Below are 21,194 nucleotides of genomic sequence, written 5' to 3' on the forward strand. Positions count from 1 at the left end.
TATATGTGTTCTGCAAAGTATATAGCCTTTCAAAATTGTATTTAAGGGGTGCCTGGCTGGCTCAGTCGGAGAGCATGGGGCTCTTGATCTCAGGGTTGTGTTCGAGCCCCATATCAGGTGTAGAGATTACTTAAAAAAAGATAAAACTTAAAAAAATAAAAATAAAAAAATAAAAATTTTAAGAAGAACCTAATGACAAAGGAAAATGTAATAAGCAAAAGTGCATGAGACAGTATTATAGCATATAAGCTCAACTATGTAAAAATATACTTGCATAGAAAGAAGACTAGATGAAAATATGCCAGGCTATTAATAATAGCTTTTAAGTTGATAGTATTATTGGGTGGAATTCTTTTTCTTTATGCTTTTTCTGTTTTACTGAGATTATCTACAGTAGACTTGTAGTAATTTTTCCCAGCAATTGCACTACTGAGTATTTACCGCAAAGAAAGAAATGTAGTGGTCTGAAGGGGCACGTGCACCCCAGTGTTTATAGTAGCAATGTCCAAAATAGCCAAACTATGGAAAGAGCCAAGATGTCCATCGACAGATGAATGGATACAGAAGATGTGGTGTATATATATACAATGGAATATTATGGAGCCATCAAATGAAATCTTGCCATTTGCAACAACGTGGATGGAACTAGAGGGTATTATGCTAAGCGAAATAAGTCAGAGAAAGACAAGTATCATATGATCTCACTGATATGTGGAATTTGAGAAACAAGGCAGAGGATCATAGGGGAAGGGAGGGAAAAATGAGACAAGGTGAAACCAGAGAGGGAGACAAACCATAAGAGACTCTTAACCTCAGGAAACAAACTGAGGGTTGCTGGAGTGGTGGGGGGGTGGGAGGGATGGGGTGGCTGGGTGATGGACACTGGGGAGGGTATGTGCTATGGTGAGCACTGTGAACTGTATAAGACTGATGAATCACAGACCTGTACCCCTGAAACAAATAATACATTATATGTTAATTAAAAAATAAACAAAAAATTTTTAAAAATTTTTAAAAATTTTAAAAACTAATGAAATAGGTATGGTTTTATAATATTTTTCTTCTTATTTCATCTTTTAGATTACTATTTAAATAGAATGGCTTCATAATTATTTTGGTTTGAAAGAGCAAATTTATCCTAGAAGCTGATTCTGAAGACTAAAATTCCAGATTATTTAAACTTTTCTAAATACTTTAGAAATTAATTTTAGAATAATTCAAGTCAGAAATGTAGATACACTTTTTATATCATAACAGATTTTTCTTTTTAATAGGGCTTTGCAGTTTGCTGATGTAATTGTATTATTTGGTGCCAGATTAAATTGGATTTTGCACTTCGGACTGCCTCCAAGGTATCAGCCAGATGTGAAGTTTATCCAGGTACTCGGAGCAGAGAGATTTAAAATCAGCGCTATCCGTGATTTATTGTTCTCCTCAGCTATTATTAGCTCTGCTTTCTTCTTGGCTTTTGTAGATTTTTATAAATTATCTAACATAATTACAGGTACCAAAGTAAGCTGCCTTTTCAAGCCTGTGAAACATAATATGCTGCTTTACTTCTAACCAGAAAACCTTTCAAAACCAAGTTTTAAATAGTTTGAAAAGCACAATTTTCCTCTTCTTCATAGTTCAGGTATATTTAAAGGTAGACAAAAGGGGTTTAAGTAGAATGGTAGATTAGAACAAAACATTCAACATTGTTAGGGATTGAGTTGTCCTTTTAGGTGCCAAATTTTTCAAACACCCTTTGGTTGGAAATCTCTAAATGCTGCTTATACTTGTCACTAAACAGAGTGGAATATACTCTGACCTCACTTTAATGGTTCTTGTATCATTATGATTCTCTTTTTAAACCAGTTTCCTTATTGGTGTAGAAGGTACTGCCTGCATGGCTCAGTTGGTTAAGCCTCTGCCTTCAGCTTGGGTCATGATCCTGGGGTCCTGGGATTGAGCCCCACATTGGGCTCCCTGCCCAGTGGGAGCCTACTTCTCCCTCTCTCCCCTGCTCGTGCTCTATCTCTTGCTATCTCCCTCAAATGAATAAATAAAATCTTAAAAAAAAAAAGAAGGTACTGCCTATATAGTGCAATGTGAACCTGTTTGCCCAACAGAGATTGTGTATGGTGTTTGATGACCCAGCTACAGTTGATATCTTCTCCCTATTTGCCTTTTACTTTTTAAGGAGTCAACTTCTAACAGGTCCTTTCCCCCTGTAGCTATGGAGAATTAATGCTGCAAATAAGCAAGACCTGGGTTTACCTGGAAGATGTTACCACCTCTTGATTATCCCCCTTGAGTATAGAATAAAATGCATCCCCTTTGACGTGGCTAAATTACAACTCCTTGCACAACTATTTTCACTTGCTCACGGCCATTCAGATACAGAGCTTCTGGGTAAATGGGAAATAATCATGCCTTACCCTACGAGGAGTTCTCAAAATGTGGTCCCTGGACCAGCAGCATAGCACCACCTGGGAAACCTGTTAGAAAAGCACATTTTTGGTCCCCACTTCAGATCTGCTGAGTTCAGAAACTCTGAAGTGGACTTTCGAAATCTGTGGTTTAACAAGGCTACCAGGTGATTCTTTTTTTTTTTTAAGATTTTATTTATTTATTTGAGAGAGAGAGAATGGGAGATAGCACGAGAGGGAAGAGGGTCAGAGGGAGAAGCAGACTCCCTGCCAAGCAGGGAGCCCGATGCGGGACTTGATCCAGGGACTCCAGGATCATGACCTGAGCCGAAGGCAGTCACTTAACCAACTGAGCCACCCAGGCGCCCCTACCAGGTGATTCTGATAGCTCACATTTGAGAACTGTTCTAAGTAGCAATTCCAGTGTAATTAAGTAGAACCTTCTTGATTATATTAAAAAACTATAATTGGTCAAGTCAAATGCGTTCCTGTGTGTATAATAGAACAATACCCAGATCTACAGAGTAGATATTAAAATGAAGATGATGAGGTTTCTGTCCTAGCTGTGATACTCATAGTTCTATGGATTTTTACTTTTATTAAGAAGTTTCTTGGGGCGCCTGGGTGGCTCAGTTGGTTGGATGTCCAACTCTTGATATTGGTTCAGGTCTTGATCTTAGGGTCATGATTCCAAGCCCTGCATTGGGCTCCATTCTGGTCATGGAGCCTACTTAAAAAAAAATTTCCTGAATATCAAATCTTCGGTTCATTTATTCAGCCTTAATTGACTTCTTCGAGATTTTTAAGAATAAGCATGCCTCATTCTTAAGCTTTATCTCTTTTTTAGGTTGATATCTGTGCAGAAGAATTGGGGAATAATGTAAAGCCTGCTGTCATTTTGCTAGGGGACATAAATGCTATCACTAAACAGGTAAGAGCTTTTGCCTAGGTTTTAGTTTATGTGGATTGGTCTTTAGGGAATAGTCAGTTCCTAAAAATGTTTCAACCTTGATTCACTTGGTGACAGGTTTATTGATATCTATTTTAAATAAAATTTATGATGGAAAGCTATTCTTAAATATAACTTTGGAACTCACTAAATCCAACTGCTTGTATATAGATCATTTTTATGTAAATTAAGCACTTTTGGAAGGCGATTGAAGACTTAAAGGCATTCAGTAGACAAACTGATTTACTAAGTAGGATTCAGCTGTCTGAAAAATTATAATACAGCTTCCAGAAGAACTGAACTTACAGCTAAGAAATGTCTTTATGTACTGGAAAAATCTAAGTATTTCCTTAGAAAATAAAGAGATTTTTACTCTTCAAATGGTACTTAGTGACTTGTCCAGATTCTTTTTATTTGTACATAATTTATATATATCACTGTAACAGGAGATAAAATGTAGTCACAATTATTACTTGATTTTGGATACAAATTGTTATTGTTATCATGATTATATAATATTATGAAGCATCCCCCAATCACATATTTAAAACATCCTGGAGCATACCAAATCCCTGGGTATTTGGGGTTGTTGTCCTTCCCACAAGGATTCTATGATTTTCCTTCTAGTATCAAAGGCTGAGGAGGGCATAAAAGCCCCTGCCTGTGAGGTGTGGAGAAAGTAGCATTTTCCCCTGTGTTCTATGGAAATTCCAATTTTTGGTGCAAGTCCACACTGACCCAAACAGAAGCTTTCCATGTTGCCTATTTATCAGTTGTTAGCCGCCTAGAGGAAATACAGTGTGAGTGCTGTGAATGACAGGATAGTATAGCAGTATTGTTTTCTTTAATAAGAGATTTTTGTGTTAATATGACTTAAGTTTATTTTCAAAAAATAAAAAGTCTGGTGTTTTAGCTTTTAGAACAATTTGATAAAACACCATGGCAGTATCCTCCAGAGAGCAGCTGGTGGCAAACTTTGAGAGAAAAAGTGAAGATCAATGAAGCTGCTTCCAAGGTAATATGAGACTCACGGAAACTCAAGACCACTTCTGGTTCATGGCTCAGTTAGCTCTGTCATAATATGACCTATGTATTCCTAAAATCACTAAGCTATATGAAATCATGCAGTAAAAACCAAAGGGCTCATGGGAAAAAGGGTTTAGAGGCACAGCTCTCAAAAACTTTGTGAAACACTAAGATACAAACCTAATAAAAATGGTGGCAGAGGGACGCCTGGGTGGCTCAGTCGGTCAAGTGTGTGACTCTTGGTATCAGTTAAGGTCATATCTCAGGGTCTTGGGATCGAGCCCCCCCTTGGGCTCTGTGCTCAGTGGGGTGTCTGCTTGAGATTCTCTCGCTCTCTCTGTGCCCCTCCCCCCCACTTGTGCACACACATGCATGCCCGCACACACTGTCTTACTCTAAAATAAATGAATAAATCTTCAATGAGTAAATAAAAATGATGGCAAAGTTTTATACGTGTTAAGTGGTTAAGAAATACATATTTCAATAAATACGGTGCTTTTCCTTGAGGAAGACCTGAAGTCTCTTGTGGCAGTAGGCACATGAGGCAACTTGTTGAATTAGTGTGAAGTGGTAGAAGGAGACCGATCTGACATTGGACAGAAAGTTGTAAGAACCTATATGAATGGGTAGAGCTCACTGTCCTCAGTTTGACCTTGGCCCCAAATCATAATTAAGACATCTTTTGGAATATTAAATCTTAGAGCATATTTTTCTACCTTTAAGATAAAAGTCCTTCAAGTAGGCATGTATAATAGATAGGTATTTCATCAAAATTGAAAATTTGATCTAATATACAGCCTTCTTTTTCTTTGTTAAAAAAATTTCAGCTTTACTGAGGTATAATTGACATATGAAATTGTAAGATATTTAAAGGTACGTCCTGGTGATTTTATATGCATATACATTGTGGTAGGATTCCCCCCCCCCATCTAGTTCATTAACACATCCGTCACCTCACATTTCTTTTCTTTTTTTTGGTGGAGACCATTTATGGCCCTTTCAGAGTATCTTTTTTTTTTTTTAATTAAAGATTTTTATTTATTTGACAGAAAGAGACACAGCGAGAGAGGGAACACAAGCAGGGGGAGTGGGAGAGGGAGAAGCAGGTTTCCTGCTGAGCAGGGAGCCCGATGCAGGGCTCGATCCCAGGACCCCGGGACCATGACCTGGGCCGAAGGCAGATGCTTAAGGACTGAGCCACCCGGGCGCCCCTCAGGTTAACTTTTATATCACTACTGGAAATTATGTTGCAACTTCCTCATCTGCATTCATGGCTTTGCCTGATATCTAAAGACTTTGGAAGTTTTTTTGTTTTTTTTTTAAAGAGTTTATTTATTTATTAGAGAGCACGAGTGCATGAACAGGGGGAGCTGTGGAGCAAGGTGAAGAAGCAGGCTCCCTGTGGAGCAGGGAGCCCAATGCAGGGCTCCATCCCAGGACCCTGGGATCATGACCTGAGCTGAAGGCAGTTGCTTAACCGACTGAGCCACCCAGGCGCCCCAAGACTTTGGAAGTTGTAGTAATATGTGAAACTACCACATCATCCACTACTACTAGCAGTGAAATGAATCACTTCTGCAGGATGTGGTGATTTCTGTTTAGAGTCTTTGTATATAGGTAGAATTTTTTCTTTGTGAGAAAGGTTCTTGATTTTTTTCGATGTTTTGTGTATTTCTATGTATCTTGGTTCAGTTGGGTGCAGTTTTCTGTGTTTATGTGGTGTTTCTCACTGACAGAATCCTGCATAAGCAAATACGAAATTTGAGTTATGCTCATATTGTTCCCTAACATGTCAGACATCTTGGAATAAATTCACATTTTCAAAACTAGCAGAATTAATTATACGTAATTTTGTGTCTCATTGGAATTTTAAGCAGTGGCTGTTTCTATCACGAGCCAGGCTCAATTCTGTTTTCCTGATTGGTGTGATGATTAATCCCTTCTTTTCCCTAGGAATCATATTAGTTTAAGATGGAAGGAACTTGCCTCTCTCTTCCTGGCGCAGCAGTATAGGAGGGTGCCTCATCCGTCTTACGTATCATCTCCAACAGGCCAGAATAGGACAGGTGAAGAGGCAGTGCTGGGAGCACATGGGGACTATTGCTGCTGAAGCCCCATGTGGCTCTCTCTCCACTCTAGAAGGCATATAGCTAGACAAAGGCACTTACCTTGCTCCATTCAGAGACTCTTTGGGTGAAGCATATCCTCTTTATTCTCCAGTGCATGTGGAGAAGAACGAGATTTTGAGATTTTCTGAAATCCTGACTTCATTTTTATTTTAAGTTTAAGGGCATATTTCAGATTAAAATATTCTAGAATAAAATTTTTATTTTTTGTAATGCAGTGTTTTCTTAAAAGTGCTCAAATAAGACTGTTTAGGTTTGTTTAACCCAGTGTTTCCAGCTATCTTTACTGTAGGACTTGTCTGACTCTAGTATGCTAATGTGCGTGGTGGGTGTCCAGGAAGAAAGCTATTCCCTGATTTATTTGATTGTGTCCCAGACTGGGTCTGTGGGTCCCCTTTTTCTTAGTATGTCCCACAGGCCTGTTCACAGATCCATTAGCTTCTCAGAGTGGTGATTTGGGAACCTCGTAGCTCGTTCTTGTTGCCTATTTCCAAATAAGTTTGATAGTAGCTTATTGGCATTGCTAATTTTTCACTGTATCTCTATCTAATTTGATTATATTTCCCTCAAATACTTTAGGAATTAGCTTCCCAAAAATCCCTGCCTATGAATTATTACACAGTATTCTACCATGTTCAAGAACAACTACCCAGAGACTGTTTTGTGGTAAGCGAAGGAGCAAATACTATGGATATTGGACGCACTGTGATTCAGAACTACCTTCCTCGTCACAGGTGAGGCTTCCAGGAAAGAAATTATAATGTGTTAAATTGGAAGCTATAGTAGTGCATGTTCATAAAACATTTGAGAATTACACATATTCAGTGTATAAGGACATTTTTCATAAAAGTATTCTTAGGTAAGATTTGGTAGAGTTTTTATGCTTGATATGTTTTCATGATCATGTGATAATTTGTATACTTAGTATATTCGTAGTCTTTCAAGCAATCATGAGAGACTTTTTCCACACATTCTGCTTATCCTTGACTAATGGGTTCCTCATAATCTAAAAACTTTATATTAAAGACAGAGAATGTTTTTATTGTTCTTTATTTTACACGCAAATACGAGTCGATTTGTGCCAACCCCACCATCAGCATGCCCCAGAGGGTTTCATTTTAGCTTTGTTCCCCAACAGGCTCGATGCTGGTACTTTTGGAACAATGGGAGTTGGTTTGGGATTTGCCATTGCAGCTGCTATAGTGGCTAAAGATAGAAACCCAGGGCAACGTGTCATCTGTGTGGAGGGAGACAGTGCATTTGGGTTTTCTGGCATGGAAGTGGAAACCATCTGCAGGTAAAACAGCATTTCTTTCTCCAAAATATAAAAATTTACACATAAAGACTGACTCGCCTAACAATGCTTACCAGGTGTTCACCATGTGCCAAGGGCCCTTGTACATAGCTCTGTTCTGCATCCTGAGAATACTGGTATGAAATAACCCCAGCATCTTCCTCATCCAGGTTAGTGTGTTCATGACCCTTTACTACATGCCCAAACCTGCAAAACTGTGACGAGTGGTTTTGAGATCACTGCAAACAGTTCTGGTCTGAGAAAAGCTTGTTTTCTGCAGGGAGACAGCAGAGCTTTGTGGTTAAGAGTACAGCCTCTGGGTCACATGGCCTGGATTTAAATACTGGCTTGACAACATCAGAGCCAGGTGATGCGGGTGATGCAGGTTAAGTTCCTTTACTAAGCTTTAGTCTCCTCCGAAATAGGGAGAGGAATAGTAATAGTTCCTACCTTAAAGGACAGTTGCGAGGAACAAATGAGGTAATCTAGCTAAAGCTCGAGATGTCTGCTCACTCAGTGTGAGCTGTTGATTCTGTTTCTAGTTGTGAGGATTCATGGAGAAACTCATGAACTATAGATCCTACTATATAAGTATATATTTTTTCTCCCTAGTTATTTAAACTGTGGAAAAATCATTCTGTATTCTTAGCCAGGACTCTTATTAGAGCTTGTTTGTAAATCATGTTTTGGGGGCTTTCAGAGCTTTGGCATATAACACTTTAAAGATCAGAGGGAAAGTATGTACTTGTTAGGGTGTCTGTTTTGACAGCCAAGTGATACACACCGAAAGGTGATTTATGGGAAAGCTGGCCTTCTAGAGAGTCATGATTCCCTTTGAGCATGGAGAGCAAGTAGTTACCACAATCCTGTTATGTAACAGTATGCATTTTAGTTTTTTTTTTTACACCTGGTCTCAGAAATTAGGTCTGTAGAAAATAAATCCCATGTTCTTTTGTCAGTCATTAGTAAAGTGTAATCATCCTTTTTTTGTGTTTATAATACTGTTTTGCACATTATTAAATATTCTCTTTCTCTATTTATTACACCATATAATGTTTTTCTAATTTTGGGTGAAGTGGTTTGAGAGAAGAGAATGTATGCTAGTCACTTGTATATTTCCCACAGCATCTAGCAAGTGCTAGTTATCTATGAGGAGCTCAGTAAATAGAAAGATACTTTTCAAATAGTACTACTAGGCACCACCTAGAAGTGGTGCTTCAGAGAACATTAAATGTGGAAGGTGTCATTCTTATTAATACCTGGTTCTATGAAAACCAAGTTCAGAAAAGCTCTGTGAGGTCCACAGGTGCATAGTGGCAGAACCAAGTGTGCCGACCTCTAATCTTACATCCTGTCTGCGACTCCATGTTTCTGTTAATGACTTGATATTCCTTATTAGGATAACAAATACTTAATTTTTTAGTATTACCCTAATATTATAAAACAAGCTTGTGGAAAACTATCCATTTATAAGTTAAAATTTCAACCTGAAGATAAGAAACTGTTTTAGAATGAGGAATGATTTCCTTGATATTTTGCTTTCAATTTTAGGTACAACTTGCCCATTATACTTTTGGTGGTGAACAATAATGGAATTTACCAAGGTTTTGATGCAGATTCTTGGAAGGAAATGTTAAAATTTGGAGATTCTACTGCAGTGTAAGTAACCCAGAACAATGCGTATTTAATTTCGCTCATCTATTTTAATCTCTCCTTAAAGAGTCTGCAGTATTGAAATGTGCTTCTGTCATGTGAGTATTGTTTACTTATATTGTCAGCCCCTCTAAAGAGTAGGAACCCTGTCTGCATGACTCCCCTTTGTACAACCATTCGTAATGGGGTGCTTCATTTTTTTTCCATTTTTTTTCCATTTTTTTATTTAAATTCTAGTTAGTTAACATAGTGTAATATTGGTTTCAGGAGTAGAATTTAGTGATTCATCACTTACATGTAATACCCAGTGCATGATAGGGTGCTTCAATAAATAATTTATGATCAGGGGGCCACTGAAGACTTGGACAATTAAGTTTGATGTCTGAGCTTTAATGAAAGGGCTTGTTGCAAAATGTTCCCGGTCCTTCTATTCCTATTACACCATGGAAGAAATGAATGTTAACATATTCTTTATGATCCAGAGGTCTTCCTTCTCTTTATTACTTAATAAACTCTTGATTATCTGATGGCAGAGTCAAAGTGAGACAGTATTTAGCTGGCCATGCTACAAGTCGTGAATTTGCTCAGTCTGGGGTGGAGCAGGGTGTGAGTATGTTTGCTTATGTTTCATTAACTTCAGTTCTCATTTTGCTGTTATTTGCTATATTTTGCAATAACCATTCCTTTTTTCTTCTTTTTATTTTGGGATCATGGTAGTGGATGGCATAGCTTGCACTGTTCAATATAGTAGCCAGTAGCCATGTGTGGTTATTAAATTAAAAATTCCTTATTTTAACTAGTCACATTTCAAGTGCTCACAGCAACAGGTTGCTAGCGGCTACTATATTGGGTAGCACAGATATAAATATAAAACATTTCTATCATCACAAAAAGTCCTATTGCTATATAGACAATAAAAAATATATGGCAAGTTTAGGGGCACCTGGGTGGCTCAGTCAATTGGACTTCTGACTCTAATTTTGGCTCAGGTCATGATCTCGGGGTCCTGGGATTCAGTCCCACAACAGGCTCTGTGTTCAGCAGGGAGTCTGCTTGAGGATTCTCTCTCTCCTTCTCTCTCACCCCCCCCAAAATAGATAATCTTTAAAAATATATATGGAAAGCTTAGTGTACTGGCATATTTGTTTAAATGTTGGACATAAAAGTATGCCTTTGAGTTCAGCCTAAATTTTTCCATAAATTATTTTGGAAAATGACTTTTTTTTTCTATTGACTTATGAATTTTTTAGGGCTCCTCCGTTCTGTCTTCTACCAAACTCACATTATGAGCAGGTTATGACTGCATTTGGAGGCAAAGGGTATTTTGTACAAACACCAGAAGAACTCCAAAAATCACTGAAGCAGAGCTTGGCAGACACAACTAAACCTTCTCTTATCAATATCATGATTGAGCCGCAATCCTCACGGAAGACCCAGGTAAATTCAGTTGCTAAGCAGAAATCAGAAATGCATCTTCCATCCTATCCCCAGAAGTATCTAGCAAATAGAACACTCTGTTCACAGAGTTCTTTCTAAACCATTTCTGAGTTTGGCACTTTCTTGTGTTTTTTCAATAAGCATTTGTTGAGATTTGTGTTAGGTGTCTTGTGTTACTTGCTAAGAATAGCATGATGAGCAAACCTGAACTCAGCCCTCACCTAATGGAGCTTAGAGACCAGTAGGGGAGAGGGACAGCCTAGTCACCTCACAACTGAATGCATCACAACAAAGTGAGGCAGTTCCTCTGAAGGAAGCCACCCAGTCCTGAACAAATATACAACCAAGGAAGCTGATTTATTTGGGGTCCCAGGGGAAATCTTCTCAGAGGAACTGGTGCTTAAGCTGAGATCTGAAAGATAAGTAGGGACAGTCTCAAGCAAAGAAGCTAGGGAAGACTAACAGCAAGGAACATGGCAAGTCTGAGCAACTGAAAGAAGGCCAGAGTGGCGGGAGGCAGAAGGTAAAGGAAGCCCAGTGGGAGGGTGAGACCGTAATAGGAAGATATGTGCAGTTACATTCAAAATTGGTTACTTTGGCCTCCATAGCAAAACTACAGTGTAGATTATAGCAGTAAAATAAATGACAGGATGTGTAGCATGATCCTCTCCCATCCCAGATTAACTTGCTTTTCATACTAAATTTTGTGCTCCGATCCTGGTCCTGCCACTTGCCTTCTCTTCTATACCTGTCTTCCATGCTTACACCTTGTGTATCAGTCACTGTTTGCAGAGTAGATCATTTTTTCAAGATGTTTCTGTCTTGGTTCTTTGCACATATATATGCTGCAAGATCTTTTTCTTTTTTGTTTGTTTTGTTTTTTTTAAAGATTTTATTTATTTGAGAGAGAGAGAGAACACGAGCAGGGAAGAGAGGCAGAGGGAGAGGAAGAGGCAGACTGCCCACTGAGCAGGGAGCCCAATGTGGGACTCTATCCCAGGACCCTGGGATCATGACCTGAGCTGAAGGCAGATGCTTAACCGGCTGAGCCACCCAGGTGCCCCTCTTTTCCTTTTTTGAATAAGGTGGTAGACCAGTAGGCCAATGGATGCCTGGACAATCAGTTAAATGTAAATTAACTAATTTGGAAACTATAAAATATATAAAACTCTACAAAAATTCTTTTTCTGTAGAAACATATCAGAGGGGCTCCTGGGTGGCTCAGTTGGTTAAGCGTCAGACTCTTGATTTCAGCTTAAGTTATGATCTGAGGGTCTTGAGATCAAGCCCAGTGTAGGGCTACATGCTCAGCAGGGAATCTGCTTCTCTCTCTCTCTCTGCACCTCCCCCTGCTCGTGTGTACTCTCTCTCTCTTTCAAATAAATAAATAAATCTTAAAAAAAAAAAAAACCAGATATCAGAGACTTTGGTGAAAGGAACTGAACAGAACTACAAAATAGCCAGGAAACAATTAACAAAATGGCAATACGTACATATTTATCTGTAATTCCTTTACTGTAAATAGACTAAATGCCCCAATCAAGAGTGGCTGAATGAATAAGAAAACAACACCCATCTATATGCTGTCTACAGGAGACTCACCTCAGATGTAAGGACACACAGTCTGAAAGTGAAGGGATGGAAAAAGATATTCCATGCAAATGGAAACCAAAAGAAAGCTGGAATAGCTATATTTATATCAGACAAAATAGACTTTAAAACAAATATTATAGTAAGAGACAAGGACACTGCAGAGTGATTAAGAGGTTAATCCAAAAAGAAGGTATGACATTTGTAAATATTTATGCACACAACATAGGAGCACCTAAATATATAAAGCAAATATTAACAGACCTAAGGGGAGAAATAACACTACAATAATAGTGGATTAAAATAGGGGATTTTATTTATTTATTTATTTTTTAAAGATATTATTTATTTATTTATTTGACAGAGAGCACAAATAGGCAGAGCAGCAGGCAGAGGGAAAGGGAGAAGCAGCTCTCTGATGATCAGGGAGCCCGATGCGGGGCTCGATCCTAGGACCCTGCCGAAGGCAGCCGCTTAACCGACAGCCACCCAGGCGCCCCTAAAATAGGAGATTTTAATACGCCACTTACATCAATGGGTAGATCATCCAGACACAAAATCAATAAGGAAACATTGCCTTAAATGACACATTGGACCAGATGGATTTAACAGCTATATTCAGAACACAAACACAAAATAGATAGTATTGAGACCTTGTTAGTCACAGAAAAGCCCTAATGAGTCCCCTCTCTGCTAATGAATTCACATTTCTAATGATCTGCTTCTAAATATCTATTCTCCAAGTTCTCTATGAATTTGAGGAGGTATTGCTGGAGAAATACAAGTTCTTGTCTCCTCTGTTATAACTCCATAAGGATATATTTCTTGAATCTATCATTTCAACATTATTTATCCTCATTTCAGTAAATTCCGCGCATATTATGGTTTCCAAGCTGTTCATTTTTCATTGTCTGTGTGTCCATCTGCCATGTGTTGTTGATTCACAGTGTAGGGTAGGCTGGCTGCTTCCTATTACAATATAGAGAGGACCTAATTCTCTTGCAGTCACCATGTCCCAGCCACGTGTGTAGGATGGTATTAGTCCCAGGGAAGGCTTCTGTGCACTGCTCTTCCTACCCAGGTTCTTAGATTTGGGAGCTTGCCCTCTTTGGCCTTCCTTCATCTCCTTTTGAATTTACTTCTGGTTCTTTCAGATTCTAGTGTTTGTGCCCTGATTACTGTTCATAGTTGTTTTGTAGGACAAGACAGCAAGGTTCACTATGAATTTTTAGCTTCCTTTTGGGAAGAGCACAAGACCAAAGACAAACCTAAATGTGGATAATATAATGGGACTTTTAGATTTTAGAACAAGGAAAATAGTGAGGATATAGTTTGAGGCAATTAATTCTTTTAAATGAATGTTTGTTGTCTTTTCTTTTTCTAGGATTTTCACTGGCTGACCCGCTCTAATATATAAATAAAGATGCCAGGGTTTGGTCTTGAGGAGTTTTCTCTTTCTTGTAAGATGGAATTTTATTTTCCACAGCAAAATTAATAAAATGTTAAAAATTACTGTACAAAGAAAAATAAAAAAAAATCTCTAAATGACATTTCATGGTAAAGGAATTGACTAAAAACAGAAAAAGTTACAAGTATTCTACCACAGATACAACCCATTTACAGATGAAAGATGGAAGTGGGTTTTATTAAATAATAGCATTGTAACTGCCTAACTGCTGAGTCACACATCAGTATTCTTTTACATAAATCCATTCTTAAAGTCACATTTTTTAAATTTTTTTTAAAGATTTTATTTATTAGGGCGCCTGGGTGGCTCAGTCGTTAAGCGTCTGCCTTCGGCTCAGGTCATGATCCCAGGGTCCTGGGATCAAGTCCCACATCAGGCTCCCTGCTCCGCAGGAAGCCTGCTTCTCCCTCTCCCACTCCCCCTGCTTGTGTTCCTGCTCTTGCTATGTCTCTCTCTGTCAAATAAGTAAATAAAATCTTTTTTTTAAAAAAAAGATTTTATTTATTAGACAGCACAAGCAGGGGGAGGGGCAAAGGGAGAGGGAGAAGCAGACTCCCCGATGAGCAGGGAGCCCAACAGGGTGCTCGATTCCAGTACCCTGAGATCATGACCTGAGCCAAAGGCAGACACTTAACCGACTGAGCCACCTAGGTGCCCCAAAATCACATTTTTTTAAAATAAAAACTTATTTATTTGAGAGAGAGAGAGATTAAGAGAGAGCGCACATGGGCAAGCAGGGGGAAGGGCAGAGGGAGAGAGAGAATCTCAAGCAGACCCCTCTGAGTGCAGAGCCCCAGGCAGGGCTTGATCTCAAGACCCTGAGATCATGACTTGAGCTAAAATGAAGAGTTGGATATTTAATCAGCTGAGCCACCCAAGTGCTCCAAAGTCACATGTTTTTTAAAAAACGTCTGAGGGGGGCGCCTGGGTGGCTCAGTTTGTTAAGCAACTGCCTTCGGCTCAGGTCATGATCCTGGAGCCCCAGGATCAGGTGCCGCATCGGGCTCCCTGCTGAGCAGGGAGTCTCCTTCTTCCTCTGACCCTCCCCCCTCTCATGCTCTCTCTCTCTCTCTCTCATTCTGTCTTTCAAATAAATAAATAAAATCTTTAAAAAAAATAATAAATAATAAGAAACATCTGAGGAAAAAATTCTCCAGGATTTTCCAATGTAGAGGTATGTTCAGTAAGTTGGAGTACATAGGCTATTTCTACTTCATAGTTTATCTGTTGATCACTTTGTACCTTAGACTCCCCAGTATTTAGTGGACTTGTTCTACTATGAATTGGGGTTTTGTTTGTTTTGTTTTTCTGGAAAGAACTCACTGAGCCAAAGGAGGAGTCATACCATACCTGAACTAGTAATTCAGGGTATCTTTGGATTAGCAGACCTTAGTTTATGTGTACCACATTGAGATCAACAGAGTCAACAGCCTTAATATTTAAAGAACTCTTATAAATAAGAAAAATATTAATGAACAGGTAGAAAAATTAGCAAAGGGCATGAATATATAATTAACAGAAAAAATGCAGTAAAATGAGTATAAATAAATATAAAGGAGTATGAATAAGTGTGAATATGTTAGACTGAAAACCCGTAGTTTTGTTTATCCACTTGGCAAAGCACTTTTAAAATTATAATTCTCAGTGAAGGTGAGGGTAAAATGAGGATGACACTGCTATGCTATGGTGGAAGTTGAAGTTGGTACATTTTCAGAGAGTAATTCTAGCAGTACTTGTATTTGGAATCTTAAAAATGTTCATACGCCCTAACTGTTGACCCAGTGAGCCTATAGACAAAATAGTTGGTCAAATATTTATATACAAGGCCATTCAGCATAGTTTAGAAACAATGCCAGTGTTTAATAATAAGACATTGGTTACATATATTATGATCTGTTGACCTGATAAAATAAAAATTGTGTTAAAGAGTATGTGTAAATGGAGGAATAATCACAGTATAATACTAGTGAAAAAGACAAGCTACAAAATGGATGGCTACAGGTCAGGGTATACACCTATACTCTTGCGCACATACATACACAGAAAAAAAAAGATGGGGACAACAAAACCAAAATTTTAATATAACTTGGTGATGGAATTATAGGTAATTTTTATTTCCTCTGTTTTTTTCCTTCTCTTAAAAAATTTTAAAAGTAATTATGTAATTTTTGTTATCAGAAAGACATTATTTTAAAAGAATATTAGAAATGGAAAGTATTTATTTTCAAGGTCATTCTTATTACCTGCAATTGTATTTGAATTGGAACACAGGACTTTTTCTCAAAGTTCAGCAGGTTTGCACCATACACATCAGACTTGTCTCCATTGGCTACTTAGGGGCATAAGTGACTTCTACAGAGTGGACTCCAGCTTTGAGATGTCAGTCCAGAAGATACTTGCAGGGAGCTGCGGTTTTATGTGGCGAACCCCTGAAATTGGGCCCAGGCAGCAGATACTCTTTTTTTTTTTTAAGATTTTATTTATCTATTTGACAGAAAGAGAGCACAAGCAGGGGGGGAGCAGCAGAGGGAGAGGGAGAAGCAGGCTCTCCACTGAGCAGGGAGCCTGACATAGGGCTCAACCCCAGGACCCTGGGATCACGACCCGAGCTGAAGCCAGGCACTTAACCAACTGAGCCACCCAGCTTCCCCGGCAGCAGATACTCTTCTGTACTTCTGAGATACATGCTAGAGAGCCTGGGCTCATAAAAGCATAGAGCATATCAAAAGGAGTGTTGAGAGTGGGTAGATCTTATAAACCTCATCAGTGTCCTACTCTGCCCATGGATGATTGCCTCTGGTGGCCAAGTGCAATATAGGCTTCTCCTGTAAAAGTAGTGTGGAAGCTTTGATGAATATTCATGAATTGAACTATATAAATCTAACTACCAGATAGAACTTGGGGAAAATGCTTGCTCCCTAGCCATACTTAGCTCAAGAGGGAAAAAAATGTTAACATGTTAGTAGACTATCTGGCAGAGGTCAGTCTGAGCATATGAAGACCAGATTAATGACACTGTCCATTGACTGTTTATTTTGTAAAAGTAATCTTGAAATTAGTATCCTTTTAAAAGTTTTCCCTGGGGTACCTGGGTGGCTCAGTTAAGTGTCTGACTTTAGCTCAGATCATGCAGGATCTTAGGGTCTTGGGATCAAGCCCACGGCAGGCTCTGTGCTCAGTGGGGAGTCTGCTTGTCCCTCTCTCTCTCTCCCTCTGCCCCTCCGCATGTGTGTGCTCTCTGTCAAATATATTTAATTAATTAATTAAATCTTTAAAAAAAAGAATTTTCCCTTAGAAGGATAAGGTGTTGAAGAAGCCCCTCTAAGATGAATCTATTGGTTGATAGTCAAACTTTTTTTTTTAAGATTTTATTTATTTATTTGACAGAAAGAGACACAGTGAGAGAGGGAACACAAGCAGGGGGAGTGGGAGAGGGAGAGGCAGGCTTCCCGCGGAGCAGGGAGCCCGATGCGGGGCTCGATCCCAGGACTCTGGGAACATGACCTGAGCCGAAGGCAGATGCTTAACAACGGAGCCACCCAAGCGCCTCAGTCAACTTATTTTGATAAAACATTTTTGCACCCCCTAGTTTAATAATTAACACTTAGGGGCACCTGGGTGGCTCAGTTGGTTGAGTGACTCTTGGTTTCTGCTCAGGTCATGATCTCAGGGTCGTGAGATGAAGCCCTGCATTGGGCTTTGGGCTCAGTGGGGAGTCTGCTTCTCTCCCTCTCTGCCCCTCTGCTTTTACTCCCCCCCTTTTTTTTAAGTTTATTTATTTAAGTAACCTCTACACCCAACGTGGGGCTTGAACTCATGACCCCAAGATCAAGAATCATATGCTCTTCCAACTGAGCCAGCTAGGTGCCCCCAATTTTAGGTGTTTATACAGCCACCTGCTCTGTAGCGGTTCACTTAATAGTTGAATGAGAATCTTTTTTTAAAAGATTTTATTTATCTATTTGACAGAGAAAGAGAGCACAAGCAGGGGGAGCAGCAGAGGGAGAGGGAAAAGCAGGATCTCCACTGTGCAGGGAGCCCGACGTGGGGCTCGATTGGAAAATAGCTCAGTGGATATTTTCTATGGTTATTTAACACTTGCGCCTTTGAAGTAGTTCAGCTTATGTGAAGTGAGTCTATTTTCCTTAGGAAAAAAAGTCTCAACTCTTACAAAGAATTAGGACTGTTGCACACCAAAGGAAAATGAAAATATGGAATCCAACAATGTTTTTCTTCCTTTACTATTTGTAGGACACTTCACTAGGCAATGGGGAAGCAGTGCATTCCTATGAAGAAGTGCCGTATGACTGAAACAAATGAACTTAGAGTGATTAGGATAGCATTTCATATGAATGTATTAAGAAAGTTGGAAATTAAATTCTGGTTGGGAAATATGACCGAGAAACCCTGATAAAACGGACTCCGCTGACTGAAAAGTGAAAGGTTACAGAAGAAGTCTGAATCATCTGTTGATTTCTGGTTGCATTTGCTGCTGCTAATCTGAATAATGGAGTAATGTAGATAAAGGAAATTGAAGATCCTATTAATTCCTCCCATAGATAAGGTGCAAATAAAAGTATACCTTGCTTGGATTCAGATCTGACAAGCAGTGCTGTCTACACCACTGGTTTTCACTGGGTTGTCTTAGATCTTCCCTCCCTTCCAAGGCCTTTTCCAGGAGAGAGGCTAGCCAGTCGGTGAACCCATGGTAAATCCGGATTGAATGTTTACTCCAGTTAGGGAGCAGAGAAAGGCACACCCAGAAACCCCTGGATCTCCAGTTTCAAAGTATGAAGGAAACACTCGAAATTTTGACTCAGGCCTGGAAATCTCCACAGGGATGGCATTATTCACAATTTTGTTCTTTGTATTAGTGGTCACTAGAATGACCTATGGTCTGTGGAATGGTTAATCTACAGCCACGTGGCTCATGCCCTGGTCCCAGCATGTTCCTGGGAATTGCCCCCTCCCTCCACTGAGGAAGGTAGGCTCAGGAAATTAGATCCAGTTTCACCTTAGCCTGAGTTTTGCTCACACTGTGTACACCCACCGATTTTTGCCATGTGAAATCAGCTATATCCTTCAAGGTCTAGCTCAAAAGACATCTCTTCCATGAAAATGCCCTTCCTCCTTGCCCCGTGTGCGCCTCTGGCATTACTCAGAATGTTCATGGTAAATTCCCATTGCCCTCCCCCACTCAACGGTGTACCCAGATGTCACCCACCCCTCCTCTTCCAGGGCCTGTGTCCTCTCGCTCCTGTTGGACAGGCTCCTCTGTGAGTTCACTCCTGAAGCATCCACTTCCCCATGGCATATAGCAATGTAAACATCAGAGATACTTTCTTGGAGAGGAGGTGACCCAGGAAGGGTTTATATCACAAACTGCAGCAAACAGCCTCCCAACCAGGACGCACAGTGGCTACATGAGCTACCAAGGGTCAGAAGCCCAACCCTGATGCCTGGATATTAGATAAGCCCAACGGTCCTTAGAGCAGTGCCCTGGTTCCAGCAGTGTGGGAGAGAGGGTGGTTGGAGGCCATGAGGCCTGACGTCACTGAGTTAGTTTCCACCCTGGCAAAATAGAGGGTAAAATTGAGTTGAATTACTAAAAATAAATATTTCTTTCACACTTGAGTGCTTTGAACTGAAATTTATACCCACTACGTTCATAAAACCGATTCAGGACACCGTGCCATCCCTGCCTCCCCACCCTTCACCAGCCACTCCAGCTCCCTCCCCACTGCCCTATGTTACCATTTTTCAGAATTTTCATGGTTTTCTTCATTTGATTGTTTTTGCATATTAACTTCACTAGCACAAAAAAAAAAAGTGTGCTTTAAAATACAGTGTACTAATAGAAAAAGTTGAGGTTCAATAAGGCCAATAGATCAGGAGACAATCGTCTTGAGAAGATAGTTTCTTACAGTTCCTAAGAGGAGAATGCCACACCACGCAGGGCCACAGAAGAAGACCCTGAGGTCAGTCTCAGGCATAGAGAGAGGGAACTAGCAGGCTGAAACCTTTATTGTTGTCTCGGGAAGAAAGAGGTGAGGCATGGCTAACAGGTTTAGTTATTTGGCCAGTTTTAATAATTTCCAAGGGCTCTGGAGTGTAGGGGCAGCCCTGGTTATCTGGTGCTGGCTCTGGGTTGATAAGGGCAGGAGGATAGGGGAGTGTGAGAGCTCGTACAGACTGTGGTAAAGGGAGTGGGTGGATGTGGGCTCCTGAACGGTTGGTTTGCATATGAAAGGAGAGTTTTGTTTGTTCTCTCTAGGAGTTAGCTAACCTGGGAGGGGCAGTCCCTCCAGGAGCCTCAGAATTACAGGAAACAAAAAGACATAGTTAATACAGAGTGGAGTCAAATGAATATATGAAATATTTGTTCATATGATATTTGGAGAATTGAATTTTAAAGTATTGTTTCTATTTAATGCTGAAGTATCTTTGAATTTTTTGAAAGTGTTTTTTTGTTGTTATTGTTGTTCCTCAGTGGAGTTTTTTAAAGTTTTCGTCATATTAGCCCTGCTAATTTTTGTTAAATTTTTTCCTAGACATTAATCTGTTTTGTGCTATTATAAGTTCTTCTGCTATATTTGTAGTGAGCTATTGTTTGCATATTTTGTGTATTAATTTATACCTTAATGAATTCTCTTAAACCTCTTCTTCCTTTCAGAGAGAACTAACTGAAGGTTACCACAGGGGAAGGGGGGGAGCGGATGGGTGAAATACGGGATAGGCATTAAGGAGGGAACTTGTCGTCATGAGCACCGGGTGTTTTATGGAATTGTTAAATCACTAGATGGTACACCTGAGACTAATATAACACTGTTAACTAACTGGAATTAAAATACAAACTTAAAAAATAATTAATTTAAAAAAGAAACACCTCTTCTTCCTTTCTTTTATCTGGTGGCCTTTGTTGGTACTTCCAGAACAATGCTAAATGATACGGTGACTGTGGGTATGCACCACTTTTGTTCTAGGTGTTTTAGAATCAGCATATATATGGTTTATCTGCTTTCTTCTTTTAGGAGGGGCAAAAGCGGACAAGAAAATCTCCCTACAGGAGTTACTGAGGCTGCAGGGTTTGAATGTCTTCTCCAAAGGATGTAAAGTCGGAAAAGAATCCCCAGCCTTTCCAAGTTGGTCCTTGTGCTTGCGGACACCTGCAATAAAAGGTAACTTCTTGGCAAATGAATTAGGGCTAGTTAAGGTGCTAGTCAATCATTTGTCACCTAGG

General features: G+C 39.6%; 2 protein-coding genes across 5 annotated transcripts in view; both read left to right on the forward strand.

The window, feature by feature from the left end:
• The window catches only part of HACL1 (2-hydroxyacyl-CoA lyase 1), a 37,983-nt gene extending 19,433 nt beyond the window's left edge, over nt 1-18,550 (forward strand). For 2 of the 4 annotated variants that reach the window (XM_027581741.1, XM_027581745.1), the window contains 8 exons: nt 1,275-1,380; nt 3,259-3,342; nt 4,274-4,375; nt 7,092-7,246; nt 7,651-7,809; nt 9,358-9,465; nt 10,710-10,896; nt 18,206-18,550. In XM_027581741.1, the coding sequence (XP_027437542.1) occupies nt 1,275-1,380; nt 3,259-3,342; nt 4,274-4,375; nt 7,092-7,246; nt 7,651-7,809; nt 9,358-9,465; nt 10,710-10,896; nt 18,206-18,265 (961 nt within the window). In that variant the 3' untranslated portion in view covers nt 18,266-18,550. Of the gene's footprint in view, nt 1-1,274; nt 1,381-3,258; nt 3,343-4,273; nt 4,376-7,091; nt 7,247-7,650; nt 7,810-9,357; nt 9,466-10,709; nt 10,897-13,870; nt 14,037-18,205 lie in introns of those variants that run through there. The other 2 variants (XM_027581743.1, XM_027581742.1) reach the window with 2 other exon arrangements.
• A 2,459-nt stretch (nt 18,551-21,009) lies between these two features.
• Nucleotides 21,010-21,194, forward strand: part of COLQ (collagen like tail subunit of asymmetric acetylcholinesterase) — an 83,088-nt gene continuing 82,903 nt past the window's right edge. The window contains exon 1 of the mRNA XM_027581755.1: nt 21,010-21,132. The gene's annotated coding sequence lies outside the window, so the exon portion shown is untranslated. The remainder of the gene's footprint in view (nt 21,133-21,194) is intronic.

The sequence above is a fragment of the Zalophus californianus genome, chromosome 1 (assembly GCF_009762305.2).
Source record: "Zalophus californianus isolate mZalCal1 chromosome 1, mZalCal1.pri.v2, whole genome shotgun sequence".
Taxonomy (NCBI): Eukaryota; Metazoa; Chordata; class Mammalia; order Carnivora; family Otariidae; genus Zalophus; species Zalophus californianus.